Raw genomic sequence first — 15,130 nt, 5'->3', positions numbered from 1 at the left:
TTAAAAAACTCAGTGAGGGATGCTGCACATGATCGCTGCACCTGTTCTACCCCGTTTTGAACCTTTTGTTAAATTTGCAACGGCAGTTTGAATTTGACCTGTTTGCGAGTTTTACAACATAGCGGTAAAGAGCGGCTCCAAGTGGTTGGGTTGTTTTATTATTGTTTTGGATGTAGCCAATCCGCTGCGAGAATATTGTGATGCCGGGAGCTTCGACCAATAATCGCTTGCATCACTAAAAGCAAAATGGCGTCGCTTGGTAAAGGATGCTGAGAAATATCCACGCAGAGTTCAAATTAGACATATGTTGCGAATACATAAATACATAAACACATATAACTAAAGGTGAGGAACAAGTAAATGACTCGTATTTTAAATCGGTAGTTTCTTTCGTGTTATGGTTCCCACGACTCTTATTTTGCCTCAAGGAAATCATTGAATGTACGGCTATCGATGGATTAGCATCCATTGGTGTTTGTCTCAAAGTTGCGTTTGACATCGAGGCTTTTTTTTTTCTCCTCCCCAGAATGAAGGTAGTCAACCTGAAGCAAGCCATCCTGCAGGCTTGGAAGGAGCGCTGGAGTGACTACCATTGGGCTGTTAATATCAAGAGGAATTTCCCAAAGGGAGCAACATGGGAATATCTTAACCTCGCAGGTAAGAGCAGTCATTGCTACTTAACGACTGCAAGCATCATGAGGCAAAAATAGGTACCCTCGGAGTTGCTTTTCCCCCCTGGCATTTTTTTTTTCATCCCTGACTTTCTTTCTTCCCTCCATCACACCTGATTTTTATTCATGCATCTTACAGCCAACCTTCCTAAATGCTTTCCTTCATTCATTCCTTCCTTCTTTAATTGGCATCCTTTCTTCCTTTGCGACCTGTCCATTACTGCTTTAGAATGAGTGTGAGCGCGGATGGTTGTTCGTTTATGTGCGCCCTGCGATTGGCTGGCGACCGGTTCAGAGTGTCCCCCTGCCTACTGCCCGAAGACAGCTGGGATCGGCTCCAGCACCCCCCGCGTCCCTAGTGAGGATAAAGCGGTTCGGAAAATGAATGAATGAATGAACTGTTTGTGTAAAAAGAGAAAAAAATAGAATTGTTCAGTATACCTACCATGTCCTATGTTTTATAGTATTTTCTTCCTCTTTGTGTGTCTTCCAGAGGCGTTAATGGAGCAGGCGCTGATTGGTCCATCTCCTAACCCACTTATCTTGTCATATCTCAAATATGCCATAAATTCACAGGTGACAGATAACTTAAAAAGGAGTTTGCAATTTGCAATGTTTGATGATTCCCTCTTTCTGTGTTTAGATGGTGTCTTATTCGAGTGTGCTCATAGCCATTAGCAAGGTAAGACGAGAACAGCCGCTGGCAATACAGTCAACCCTGGCTATTTGCGGGGATTAGACACCAAGATCTGCCGCCAATCGCACCAACTTGAGAAGCGCAGCGGCTCCACCTAAAAAATGTTGTCTAAATGTATTACCTATGAATTCTCAACTCAACCGTATTGATGGAGCACGTGCGACCAGTGGAGATGCTTCATAGCGGATTGGCTGACTCCAAAGTAAAGTGAGTTCTCAAACGATTTACACCAAGTACCACTTCCAAAAATACTGAGACATTGCCTACCCTGCTCAGATGAATATACATTGCCAGCTTTTTCCAGTTACGTTCGACAGAAAATTTCCTTGAGTTATGTGAGTTGGCAAATGGGCGAATTGACGAGGGTTGACTGTATTCCATTTGACATAGTACATTATATTAAAATGTAGGTAGGCCAATAAACGCGCCTCTCTCCTCGCAGTTTGATGATTTTTCTCGGGATCTGTGCGTCAAGTCCCTCCTGGAGATCATGGACATGTTCTGCCATCGCCTCACGTAAGTCATTTCTATATAATGTGCGCTACCGAACCCTTTACTATTAGATGGAAACGAGAAGAAGAACTGTTCAAATGGCATTCCAACTTTCCTTTAAATTGCAGTTGCCACGGGAAGGCCGAGGAATGCATCGGGCTGTGTCGTGCGCTGCTTGGGGTGGTGGTGTGGCTGCTGCAGGGCTGCGCCTGCTATTGCGAGAAGCTGAGGGAACCAGGTCCATTGGGTGGCACCGAGGCCTGTCTGACAGAGTGCTGGGAGAGGCTGCACAAACTCATGAGCAGCACCAAGAACAGAGCCCTGGTGCACATCGCTCGGCTGGAAGATCAAGGTGACCCATACATTTTGACAATTTTGTAAAATTGAATCTTTTTTGTGAGAGTCCTAGCTTGACAGATCTTGTTGATGTTTCACAGTCTTGATGTTCAGTTTTTTTATGGCTTTTTTTTTTTTTTCCCGAAAGGATCCTGGAGTAATGTCGAGCAGGCTCTTCTTAAAGTGAGCGACGGCCTCGGCTCTATATCGAACTCATCGCTGCGGGCTCAATTAGAGGAAAGCTTGTCACTGGTGAAAGGGTGCGCCCTCCCTCCTTCATTTGTAAATGTTGACACCAAGCCGCTGGAGCTTCTCGCATGTCATTTTGTGCCGTCTTCAATCAATGACGTCCCCTTTTTTGCTCAGCATTCCGCAGATGCTGTCGGTGCAGTGTGACCCGCTGCTGCACGCCTCCTTCCCGTCAATCCACACCTTCATCATGCTGGAAGGGACCATGAATTTGACAGGGGAGACGCAGCCGATGGTGGAGCAGCTGATGATGATCAAGAGAATGCAGGTGAGGGTATTTTTCAGTTGGAGGGGGCAAAGCACCTATAGGTCACATACACATTATTGTTTAATAATGCAAATTTTGTTTTTTGTCCCTTTTATTTTCAGATTAATTGATTCTAATCCAGTATTTTTATTTATTTTTTTGTTGCTGTCCCGAATGTTCACTTTTTTTTTTTTTTTAAATCAAGAGCACTTTCATAAAAATCTCCTGTCCTCAACAGAGAATCCCTAGTCCATTCTTTGTGCTGGAAATCTGGAAGGCGTGTTTCACCGGCCTCATCGAGTCACCAGAGGGCACAGAGGAGCTGAAATGGACTGCCTTCACCTTCCTCAAGGTGACTGCATTTAGACTCCTTTGTTCCAGCCAAAAGAAAACCCTTTGTGCCCTACAAAACTCACTCACTTATCTCTCCATTTCTAAGATTCCACAAGTTCTGCTCCGGCTGAAGAAGTACCCTCGGAGTGACAAAGGACAGGTGAAACAATGTTTGGAAACTGACGAGCCACTCTATCCTTTTCAGAAGCTGTAAGATGATCCGATTCCCATTTTATTTTCCAGGACTTTACAGAGGATGTGAACATTGCCTTTCAGTACCTCCTCAAACTGACGCCACTGCTGGACAAAGCTGACCAAAGATGCAAGTGAGTGTGCCAGGCTCCTGCCACCTCAATGTCAAGACATGGCAAAAGTCTTGTGCTAAAGCGCTCCATCCTTAATAAGAAACCGTTTTCCTCCTAGCTGTGACTGTCTGGGCATGCTGCTCCAGGAGTGTAACAAGCTCGGCCTACTGTCCGACTCCAACACGGAGGTCCTCACATCGAAACGGTACACTGTCCCTCTCCGATCGTTTTCACGTTCCAAACTGTGATTGGTATTTTTTTTTTGATGTATTCATAAAGTATCACACATCCCATCCCTTGTTTTTCCTCCTTCCTCGCACCTCTCCTCCGATCCGACGCCCCCACCTCGCTGCACCTTTGATTTAGCACGGAGGACAGGAAGTTCTCCCCAAAACTGAAAACCGCGGAAAATGCTAACATCCAACCGAACCCGGGCCTCATCCTCCGAGCTGAGCCCACCGTGACCAATATTCTCAAGGTTAGAAACAAAGCGTGCTTAAAGGCCTGCATTTCTTCTTTTCATTTATTTCATTATTGATTTGACTTCTGTCTATTCAGCACCAAATAGAATCTTAAAAGGTGTACAAGTTGAGTCTGCCAATGCCGCACAACCCTTTAATTAGTAGTCAGCGACTATCCTTGCAATTGCTTCGTTGATGTATGAGTTACAATATGCATCCTAGAATCATGTCATAATAAACTTCTGGCTAATTCGTCCTTGACCTCCCAACTACTCCCCATCCAATAAAAATCATAATTTCAAAAGGGAGGTATTTTGTTTTATTTCTTTAATGTTGGGCGCTGGGGGGGAGCGTGTGTGTGTCCTCATTGTGTGTCTCAACATCAGACAACATGAGTCCTTCCCACACACCACGTTAGTAATCGAACCAAAATCGATAGGCGGGTGTATTTGTGGACAGAATTAGATCTGTATCAAGGTATGGTTGCTTTGTCTGCAAAATTTTCTCTCTGGGAACTGCAACATGTGATGACTGTGCAAACCAAATGGATTGTTTTTCCTTTTACACTTTTCCAAGTAAAAACAAATGTGTGTGTGTGTCACCGTTTTTTGTTTTGACTTATCATTACTTTAATAGCGGTGCCATACAATTAACCCTGAACCTTCTGTGTGGCCCGTTAGACGGTGGATGCCGACCACTCCAAGTCTCCGGAGGGCCTTCTGGGTGTCCTTGGTCACATGTTGTCCGGCAAGAGCTTGGATTTGCTCCTGGCGGCCGCAGCCGCCACAGGGAAACTCAAGTCCTTCGCCCGAAAGTTTATCAAGTTAGGACACGCTTCAGACACTTCATTAGATACACCTTCTATGAAAGACCGGTGTCAAGACTTCCCCCGTATTCTCAGTTTTGATTGGAATTGCCACGCTTTTCATTTGGTGGTCATAACTTGCATTTAACTGGTTTTCGCATTTCGGTGCTGATATATTATGCACAGCAGGTTCGTACCGTTGTTTTTGTTGACAGGCTTAATGAGTTTCCCAAGCACATCAGCGGTGAAGGATGTAAGTACAGTATCAATCCGATGCTTTCCTGCCTTGCTGATTTTTAGTGTGTTGGATGTTGAAAACTTTTTCCAACGCTCCTGCAGCCAAGTCCGCTTCCGTCCGGGCCCTGCTCTTCGACATCTCCTTCCTGATGCTTTGCCATGTGGTGCAGACGTACGGCTCCGAGGTCAGCCCTGGGTCATGCTTGACTCGATGTCAAAAGTCCCGAGCCAATGTTTTTTCAGTGCACAGCCACAAGATGGCATCACTGTCATTTTACTTGGCAGTCCCTGGCCGCTAAATCTGGTTGTGCTCCATCTCCCCCAAACAGGTGGTCCTTTCTGACCCCAGTCCCTCAGGGGAGACTCCCTTTTTTGAGACATGGCTACAAACGTGTATGCCAGAGGAAGGGAAGATTCTGAACCCGGATCACCCCTGCTTTCGGCCTGAGCCCGGAAAAGTAGAGAGTCTGGTGACCCTGCTAAACAATTCCTCTGAGATGAAGCTTGTGTGAGTTGCCAACTATGTTTTGCCATTATGCTCGAAAATAATTGATCGTATTACAGTGAGCACCCGTTTTTCACATGGGGCGACAATACAGACCCACGACGGACAAAAATCTGTAATATAGAGATAATAATTCACCCCTCCCACCTCACAATGTCATCTCCAGTTTCATCTATCGACCCCCCCCCCCCACACTCAGCTTAATGCTAACATGATACAAAACACCGTTGACAGGCTAACGCATTTTTTAGCCACAAAGTTGTACTTCAGTGAAGCCGCACAAGTCTAAATTTGTATTTGTGGAAGAACACGGAAGAGTTGAAACAATATGTCCAAAATATTCGTAGGTAGAATTATAAATCTACGATATCTGCGCGAAGGATTCACCATGATATAGTGTTTGAGGAAACGGTATTATATAAACCTTTTTCTCACTTGTATTTCATATCCAATCTCGATGACCTCCTAAATTGTTCATTTCTCTGCTCACAGTCAAGTGAAATGGCACGAAATCTGCCTCAGCACCCCGGCGGCCATTTTGGAAGTTTTGAATGCATGGGAGAACGGCGTGCTCTCTGTGGAGGCAGTGCAGGTCTGTCCGGTCTTCTGTGAATTGTATTGTTTAACTGCTCACTCAAGCGAGCATCACCTTCTTGGTAAGTGAGGAGTGATCGTGTGGTCATCCGTGACATCACCCAGCGTTGTCTAATTAATGCCTCCGTTTCCTTCTTCCATTGAAGTTTTGCTATGACCCAATGCGGATGCGTTTTCGTCACACATTCTCTTTCCATTCACCATTTTCGCCTTCCTCTTTTTGACATCCTCCTTTGAGTGCAGAAGATCACTGACAACATCAAGGGCAAAGTTTGCAGTATGGCGATCTGTGCGGTGGCGTGGCTGGTGGCCCACGTCAGGATGCTGGGACGGGACGAGAGGGAGAAGCCTCAGACCATGATCCGCCAGCTTGTCACCCCGCTCTATGGCGAAAACACGCTGCAATTTTACAGCGAACGGTATAAACCCCTCAAATGATTCACATGAATCACCTTTCATTTCCTTCACCATCTGAATAATAATACTTTTAAAAATCGGCCTTTACAATGATAGCGTCATGCATTATCTACAGCCAAAATAAATTTCCGTCAATTACATATTGTACTTGTTCATTGAGCTATTGTATATACGGCTGTGAGTGTTTCCCGATGGAAATGAATAGGAAGGGCCATTCGTTTGTTCCAGCCTCCCAAAATACCAAACACAACATATTTGTGATGTTGTTTACTGAGCAAAATACACTTTGTGTCGTTGCACTTACTACAAACAAACACAAATGACAAAAAGACTGTCAAGAATGAAAAGTTTTGACTTTGATTCAGTGGGTTCCTTTCTCCCCCCCCCCCCCCCCCCAGCGTGATAATAATGAGCTCCATCATGGAGCACATGTGTGCCGACGTCTTCCAGCAAACGGCGGCGACGCTGCGGCCCCCCATGGAGGGCCAGGAGCCCATACCCTACCGCAACCTGCTGCCGGCCAAAGAGCCCATCCGGGCCGCCCTCACCAAGCAGTTCCAGCTGGTGCTGCGCAAAGGCTGGGTGGACAGTCGAGCGCTGCATCTCTTCCAGAGTCTGCTCAACATGGGCGGCGTCTTCTGGTTCACCAATAATTTGGTCAAGGTAAGTGGGCGATGAAAACGTACTTATTGGGCCCCATTTCAGGGCCATTTTTTTAAAAACCTATAAATCAGTGTTTCGCAAACTTACTTTTGAAAGCATTTGAAAATGACTGACCCAATGTTATGCTATTAGGCTAGCAAAACATAAACTTTGACCATGTGTGTGCGTGCATATCTCAGTGAGTGTGGACTTTTAATTTTAGGAGCTGCTCAAGGAAACTCGGCAGGAGTGGGCCCATCGTGTGGTGGAGTTGCTTTACAGCATCTTCTGTCTGGACAGTCAGCAAATCACCCTGACCTTGCTGGGCACCATCGTGCCCAACTTGCTCACCGACTCTGCCCACTGGCACAGCCTGGTCGACCCACCTGGCAAAGCACTGGCCAAGTAAGACCTTGCTCTGCCGTTGTTTTGGGGGCTGGTATTGAACCCCCCCCCCCCCCCCCCCCCGATGCGTCCTCAGGTTGTCTGTGTGGTGCGCACTCAGCTCGTACTCATCCAACCACAAAGGTTCCTGCTCCGCTCATCAACGGAGAAGGCAGCGAGAAGACATCGAGGTAAACGCACCGTACAGGCAGCAGCTGCGTGACGTGTGTCAATTGTGTGCATTTTTTGGGATCACAGGACTACAGCAGCCTCTTTCCCCTGGATGACACGCAACCCTCCAAGCTCATGCGTCTCCTCAGCTCCAATGAGGATGAGCCTGTGGCACTTTCCAGTCCAGGTCAGTCCATAAATAGGTGTTAGTTAGCCATTAGTCTTTCTGGCCTGTGTATACGAGCGCTGTTTTGTGTCCGTGAACGCAACACACCTCGCAACGGGCAGCACTTTGGCAGCCTTCACACTGTTTCTTTCCACTCCCTCTTTCGGTTTACTGTCAAACCAAACATGAAGGCTCGAGAATTTCACACGGTGTATTTCAAACAACCGCGTAACTTTGCTTTTTAATCCACTAGTTGAATGCTTAACCTAAAATGGGAGACGCCATTGATGCGCTAATGAATAGCGCGTGCTCGTGCGTGCGCGCGTTTTAAAACGCTTCAAGCAAGCGGCAATGAAACGATCAAAAAGCACAAGCTATTTGATTCTTTGCGTTCCGTGTATTGTGCCAGTTTATGAAAGATGATTTGAGATGTAAGTCTTTCGCCATACGAGCGTGGCCACCGAACGGATTAAACTCGTATCTCATGGAGCCGCTGTACAGCCTATTTAAAACAAAAAACAAACTATCCAAGAACCTTTACTCTAGTCGTGATGTTTTCTCAATGAGAAACTGAAATGTGTCTCATAAGGCTATTTTAGGAATGTCAGCACACAGCGGAAGGAAGCCCGCTCGTCTTTCACAACGTCGCATGAGGATTACCAGTTCTTTGTGACGGCCACAACACAGAAGTCCTTCCAGGCCTTGAGCTTTCCTTTTGGCATTCGCTGCTTTGTCAATCGTGGCCACAATATAGATAGAACTCAGCTGTGGCTCTGTACATTACTGCCATGCACTTGACTTTGGTATCAGCCAATCCTCCATGAAGCGTCTTTGTGTGTGGTCACGTGACTGCCCGGCTCCTTTTGAGTAGTCGAATGCGGTCCAACTTTACGAGTCGTTCTGATGAATTGGCAAAGCGCAGTCGTGTGACAGTGCCCAAATCTCTCTGACAATCCAAAACCGATACGTGCGATCCCGCAAGCAATGGTAGATAAATAACAATAAAGTTGTATTCAATTCAATTCAATTCAATAAATTAAAATAAAAGTGGCGAGTGGATCGTAGCTCGATGTGGCCGAGTAAAAATACCGTTTCATACTCCAGTGAAGGCAAAGTAAGTGCGATGCATGAATACTACTTAATACTGAATGTGTAATTTTCTTCCACTGATATCATTCAGGGGACCGGTCAATGAGCAGCTCCCTCTCTGCCTCCCAGCTCCACACTGTCAACATGAGAGAGCCACTCAACCGCGTCCTGGGTGAGATATCTGCCTTTCCCAGACGCTGAGCACTTTTCCTTGAAATGAGGAACATTTCCGGCGTGAAACGTTGTCCCATGCGATGTCCTCACTGAATTACAGTACTCATCATGAGGTGTCCCCATTGATTCCCCCTCCCCCACACACACACGAATAATTTGTTTGGTCAGTCCAACTCATGCAAGATCTTAGACACAAAATGATGTCACCGCATTATTTATCGTGTCATAAATACCTATCTGATATTCACTTTGTGTGAGATGGCTGATCAAGCAACCACCATGAAAAGAAATGTGTTTGTAAAGCCAGAATTTTCTGGCGGCTTTTGTGTTGGATTGTGTAATCAGTAGGTGTGTGACACGTTTTACTTTCAAGAGGATTATGTAATTTCAACCCTGACAATTTATGAGATCCGTTTCCCTTTCCGCAGCCAACCTGTTCCTGCTCATTTCCTCCATCCTGGGCTCCAAGATGGCGGGCCCTCACACGCAGTTTGTGCATAGTTTCATGGAGGAGTGTGTGGAATGCCTGGAGCAGGGAAGTCGTGGAAGCATCCTGCAGTTCATGCCGTTTACAATGGTGAGTCAGGATGGGAGGGAGGCCAAGGCGGGGGCCTCCTTTCGTCGAACCTTACTGGAAAATAGCCGAATGAAGTGCTTATTCTCGCAATATATAAACGTTGACTCGACAGAACAGATGTTCTCAATTCCTTTGTGGTGTCGGCTGTTTTCAGGTTTGTACGTTGCCATCGTCTATCATTAGTACTTGACGCCTACTGTCAAACTAAACCTCAAACACGAGTGTATTTAAAACGGCCACATAGCTTTGCCTTAGGAAAGTCCGCTTAGCTTAATGCTAACAAACAATGCAATACAATACGCTCTTTTTTTTTAGGAGAAAGGCTGGAATGGATAATTGTGATATTCATTCATTTCAGTGGGGAAAGATGATTTGAGGCAAAGCACCGCCGTATTGTTCTTGTGTTCACTGTGAATTGGATGAAAGCTAACCATAACATCTTTTCAAAGGGGCTGGTAAAGGCCCATGACCATCAAATTGACATGGCCATATACATGCCCGGACATGTACAAAGTCGGGAAAACTGATTCATGGGGCAACTGGCATCTTCCGCAAAATAAAACATTGCTCAGGGTCTTTCAAGTGTTCAAGTGTTGCACAACATGTTGTATGTGTTTGTTCATCGCCCCTCCCCCTCTTGTTTCTGTGCCTCCAGGTCTCTGAGCTGGTGAAGCTGCCCGCTCTGGCCAAACCCAAAGTGGTCTTGGCCGTCACTGATTTGAGTCTACCCCTGGGGAGGAGAGTAGCAGCCAAAGCCATCGCTGCCTTGTAACGCTTGAGGTTCTTTCGCCAAATGTTCGGGATATTCGGCCTATGGGTGAAACTTCAGGATCCAACCCCAAAAAAAAACAATCCTGTTGAATAACTTGACTTCGTCCAAACTTTTGAAAACCAACTGAGGAATTATTCAGTGTTTCAGCACTATCTCCCTCAACAATTGGAGCAAAATTCACAACACTTATTTGATCCATAACAATTTCCAGGGATGAGTGGGGGGGCAGGGGGTGGGGCAATCCAACTCGGCTCCATATGAATTTACACTTGACGTGTAAAACTTCCCCATTTGTGTGTTTGTAAACGTCTGCTACTTTTTGGTAACTCGTCACGACATTAAAAAAACAAAAGGCTTGTCTTTCTTGATACTGTTCATTATTTAACGTTTGCATCATCCCAGCGTCAGGTTCAGGATCACATGTTTAGAGACGTCATCACATGACTCTGAGGGGGCCTTTTCATCACGCCGAATGACGCTTGCGGTCACCGGCAACCGTCCAGGCGCTTACAACACTTCCTCTCGGAAAGCCGAAAGAGGCACGAACCTCCTTCCCTCTTGCTGCCACGAGTTCATCGCTGTCTGAATTAACTACGCCAGGTGTCACTGGCCACTATGTGGAAATTATTTCGAAAACCTTTTAACCTTTTTACTGTAGTAGATTAGCTTTGTACACGGCGGCGTTGGCATTGGTGATCTTTGGCTTTCACGTCGCCACGCGTCTTTGTTTGAAACAAAATTTCTTTCACATAAGTGAAAACTGGCTTAATTGTTGTAAAGCCAACAATTGCTTTTGCCATCATTTTTTTTATTGGCTTTTTTTACATCCTGCATTATGATTGACGGTCAGAGAAGCAGAAATTAAGAAAACGGTTTATTGCAGGACAGATTATAAATACTATTGGCATTCATACAAAAATACTCCATAAATAACATTTGATTGAACTTAGTATTTCACGATGCCCCATTATGTCTAATAAGATTCCCTTGATTGTCAGACTCCGGTATGTATTAGAGCTTTGAGATTAGTATTTGGTATAAGTTTGTCATGACACAGGCAAGTGGTGGCGGTTAGTGTAGACACAAGGCAGCATGCAACAAGTCATCTCAGCTGTTCAATCAAATATAAATAAATACATACAAATAAATAGGCAAATAAAAAAATAAATCCCTTAGCGGAGCAATAAATACTTCTGGTACATTAAAATAACAATAATAATTTTGAAGAGTGAGCAGTGTTATATCAGTCCCATCAGCAGGTCGCTGTCCGTTTCCTCCTCGTGGCTTGTGTCCAGACCCCGGAGCAAGCGGTGTATATCCTGGCCCAGGGACTGGAGCTGCACCAGCGTCAGGTGGGCGGCCACCTGGACCTCAAAGTCGCCGTGCATGTGTAAGGTCACGGGGCTCGGGGTTGTCTGCGGGTCATAATCTGTCTGGACAGCTCGCAGCATCTGCACCAAGACCAGCGTGCGGAGGGATCATCAGAGATGGCATAAGTCATCGCACACAAGTACAAACAAAAAGTCGTCGGGAAAATAAATGCGTGTAAAATCCACTTTAGTCAATGATCAAAAGTATTCAGTAAGTTCTTGCCGCTGGCGATCACAAATTGACCAAAGAATTGCAGAGGCCTTACGTTTGTTTTATTTACCTTGCTAATTTGAACAGCGAGATCTCGGACAGTATTCATGAGGTCAATCACTCTCTGTGTTCTTTCCAGCAGAGGTGAGATGGTGCTCAGCAAGGCCTGGTGCAGTTGCAGACCCTTGTGTATGTGTATCAGACTGCTCTCCTGATGGGGGAAGGGGGTGCAAACAACCAACAGGGCTTTGATTACTTCACTGAGGAAACCAATCAGCCAAGAAAAATACTTGTCACCAAAGGACAAGTCACAATCAAATGTAATGACGTGAGGGACGGCCACCAACATGTCTCATCCCGTGGTTCCATGAGCAGAAAATGCTGCGCGGAGGGGTTCAATTCATTTCACACAATCTACCAAATTCTGAATCGATTAGGATGGCTCTTCCATCAACAAAAACTGATATCATCACAATAAATGGAGTCCACTGGCCATGAACCAGTTAGGGACTCACCAACGGAACTTTTTCCGAAGCAATTTTAAGCACGGGAGCAGGTGGGAAGTTGATGTTGGTCGCCATTGTGCCGAGCTTGGCGTTTTCGGAAGAATTCAGTTTCAGAGTCTGTGGTGAGGAAACGAAAGAACAGACATGTTACAACATTGGCGAAATATGCTTTCGAAAGTTCGGTTCCTACCTAATTTCAATGGTAAAATTTTTTTGAAATTGATTATCCATCCAGCATTTTTTTCTATTCCGTTTGTCTTTGGGCGAGAGGCAAGGTCCATTGTGAACTAGTCGCCAGTCAATCGCTGGCCACATATAGACAAACAATCCTTTACTCCCACACAGGACAGCCTGAAGCAAGATTTGAACCCACAGACTCAAATGTGCTCACCACTGGGTAGTACGCACATATTGAAAAGGGACAGTTCATCACAGGGTACACATAGACGACCATTCTGTCACATGCACACGCCTAAGAACAGTTTGTATTTTTCAGTGAACCTGACATGCATGTCTATGGAGTGCGGGAGAAGGCCGGAGGGGGGGGGGGGGGGGGGGAGCCCACCACTGAAGGAAGCCACAAACTAATTTTTCCGTCTAAAAAAAAAATAAAAAATACACCAAACAGCTTAATATTTTGGAAGAGAAATTGAAAGTAAACATTTCCTTTTACTATCTTATCGTCTTTGATTTGGACTACAGCTCAGGGGCCAGTAGTAGTTCATAATGTCAATCAACAAGAGCAGAACTCAATCAATGCGACGATTCAATAGAGCTCGATTAGTGATGCCTCGTCGCCATGCAGCCGCTGCGTGTGCTATAATCCAATTAGGTCCACAACCTGTTTGGCGATAATAATCAAGACGCTGGTGAGAAAAAGATGAAGAGTCCCTCACCTCGGCGTGGATGCTCGATTTGTGCGCTTCGGGAATGGCGAGCAGGATCTTCTCGGTTAGACTGCGGCTCCTCCGGACGAGCGCTTGGAATTGCGCCCCTTCAACAAGTGCGCACATGTCGGCGCAAACCTCCGGTAGAGGCGCGGCGCCCGCAACCCTGGCCATGTGGAAGAGAGTGAAAACTGCAGGGAGACAGCAACAAAAATGTTGTCACGAACAACGCGAAATCCAAAAGGGGTGCAGCACAAGGGTTGAGCTCTGGCTCTTCCCTGTCTGCTTCCTCCCTCCAGGCCAGAGTAGCTGCCAATTCCTAGATCATGTGACACTAATGCATGTCAAACTCATGTAAAAAAAAAAATAATAATAATAAAAAAAAAGATAAATACAATTAAAAAAGAGAGAGAACACTAGCATGCCCCTTAGAAAAGTCCAAGTTAAAATTCCCCAAACAGTTTGATTCAGTTGGTCTGTGCCCAGAGAGACGGCAGCATTTCACTGACGTCACTACTCACCAATCAGGATGTTCATGGCCTCGACTGGGGAAATGTCTTTCGAGTACTGACCTCAAGTGTACACAGTTGATTGATTGACCAAATGTCATACGTACGTGTATATATATATGAGTGGCAAGCAGTGGACATATCCTGGGCTTTCCCAATACTCGCCTCGGACAGCGTGTCATTGTCAGTGATTGCAGAGTTCCTTTTAATTTTGTGAGAAAGGGACAGTTTGGGAAACGGATGAGCAATATCATTATTTAGATCACAGCATATTTGCAAATCCTTATTTGGGTCTTGTGAATCACAAATAAAATCACAGAATCCACAGCGGCAGGAAATAAATGTTCAAATTCGTTCTACCGAAGTCGATTTTTCAGCTATCGATACAGTACTTCATTGGAGTACTTATTTTTCCCGCGACTTTTTACTTTGACTACCTACATTTAAAAATAATCATTACCGCTACTTTCTACTCCTTAATGGAATGAGGCTTGTGATATTCTTCACCTCCAGTGAATGTTGACGTAAAAAAGATGGAAATGGAGAGGGTGAGATTGGTGGAAAATTCAGAGACTAGTGGTGAGCAGAGAGAGGGACTAACAAGGGTGTGGACCTCCGGGAGTCCACCTGAAGGACGGCATCCAAAGTCACTTCAGTTAGTCAGCTCATAAAGTCACCAAAGCTTTGGTAACATTGTTCTGATAAGTAATGCCAGTTTTCTACATCCCGCTAGAATAAATTCCAGCCATCAATTTTGTGTAGCGCCTAATTAGGGTGTGCCGGAGCCAATCCCAGCTCACTGTGGGTGATACGCACGCCTCACCGTTAAATACAGGCTGTACCATCTTAACATGAAGTGTGTACATGTGCTTTCCAAAGGGCCTCTCGTTCAAAGAAAGTCATGGAAGGGTGGGCTGTTTTTGAGGGTGGTTGGACAACCGTATGGGCAGCGGGCCACTCTCAAGTGATTGTCAAAGTCTGGAACAAAGGAAAATAAATGAAAAGGCCTGACTGGTGCAAGGGGGCCATCTCGTGGAAAAGTGTGTACTGCACGCTAAACCTCAACTGATCCCTTGGCTGGCGGGGGGGGGGGGGGGGGGTGTAATGTATACTGTATTACAGAACAGCAGGGCCCGGTGCCTATCAGCTATAAATAGAGGAGGGTGGACACCAAACCAAAATAATCATGATCTCGTCTCTTCTTCTTCACAAATGGACTTTCTGTGAAATCTGGGCCTGTTTAGTGGAATACAACATGTATTATTTCTAGTAACTAAGTGATCATTTTCGGACCAATTAAGTGACACTGGATCAGCTCCCGCC

The 15,130-nt window shown here is 45.6% G+C and overlaps 2 protein-coding genes across 2 annotated transcripts; one reads left to right on the top strand and one right to left on the bottom strand.

Annotated features, from left to right (window-relative positions):
• Window positions 1–227: 227 nt before the first annotated feature.
• Window positions 228–10,684, top strand: med24 (mediator complex subunit 24). Its single transcript, XM_086099305.1, has 26 exons — window positions 228–345; window positions 527–657; window positions 1,165–1,247; window positions 1,315–1,353; window positions 1,811–1,884; window positions 1,989–2,212; window positions 2,345–2,456; window positions 2,563–2,713; window positions 2,931–3,044; window positions 3,132–3,185; window positions 3,269–3,351; window positions 3,449–3,535; window positions 3,709–3,808; window positions 4,472–4,614; window positions 4,812–4,849; window positions 4,936–5,018; window positions 5,163–5,341; window positions 5,831–5,930; window positions 6,176–6,351; window positions 6,748–7,012; window positions 7,215–7,396; window positions 7,473–7,566; window positions 7,634–7,733; window positions 8,893–8,973; window positions 9,404–9,552; window positions 10,208–10,684. The coding sequence occupies exons 2-26, from the start codon at window positions 528–530 to the stop codon at window positions 10,322–10,324; spliced, it is 2,958 nt and encodes a 985-aa protein (XP_085955431.1). The 5' UTR covers window positions 228–345; window position 527; the 3' UTR covers window positions 10,325–10,684.
• Window positions 10,685–11,185: 501 nt separating this feature from the next.
• LOC147189489 (uncharacterized) lies at window positions 11,186–13,768 on the bottom strand. The gene is made up of 4 exons (XM_086138754.1): window positions 13,308–13,768; window positions 12,421–12,528; window positions 11,976–12,116; window positions 11,186–11,775 (listed from the first exon to the last, which is right to left on the bottom strand). The coding sequence occupies exons 1-4, from the start codon at window positions 13,470–13,472 to the stop codon at window positions 11,563–11,565; spliced, it is 627 nt and encodes a 208-aa protein (XP_085994880.1). The 5' UTR covers window positions 13,473–13,768; the 3' UTR covers window positions 11,186–11,562.
• Window positions 13,769–15,130: the final 1,362 nt, after the last annotated feature.

The sequence above is a fragment of the Hippocampus guttulatus genome, chromosome 19, assembly GCF_054856545.1.
Source record: "Hippocampus guttulatus isolate MCC_2025c chromosome 19, RoL_Hgut_1.0, whole genome shotgun sequence".
Lineage (NCBI taxonomy): Eukaryota > Metazoa > Chordata > Actinopteri > Syngnathiformes > Syngnathidae > Hippocampus > Hippocampus guttulatus.
The sequence above is the reverse complement of the archived record's forward strand: the minus strand, read 5'-3'. Positions and strand labels throughout refer to the sequence as shown.

Bases quoted from the DNA above. Each gene is read 5' to 3' on its own strand.
- med24 (XM_086099305.1), top strand. From the start codon at position 528: ATGAAGGTAGTCAACCTGAAGCAAGCCATCCTGCAGGCTTGGAAGGAG. The intron at 3,352-3,448 runs GTGAGTGTGCCA...TTTTCCTCCTAG, and splicing joins AAAGCTGACCAAAGATGCAA to CTGTGACTGTCTGGGCATGC. The intron at 7,734-8,892 runs GTCAGTCCATAA...GATATCATTCAG, and splicing joins TGTGGCACTTTCCAGTCCAG to GGGACCGGTCAATGAGCAGC.
- LOC147189489 (XM_086138754.1), bottom strand. From the start codon at position 13,472: ATGGCCAGGGTTGCGGGCGCCGCGCCTCTACCGGAGGTTTGCGCCGAC. The intron at 12,117-12,420 runs GTGAGTCCCTAA...TTCCCCCATCAG, and splicing joins CTTCGGAAAAAGTTCCGTTG to GAGAGCAGTCTGATACACAT. The intron at 11,776-11,975 runs GTAAATAAAACA...GTCTTGGTGCAG, and splicing joins TCGCTGTTCAAATTAGCAAG to ATGCTGCGAGCTGTCCAGAC.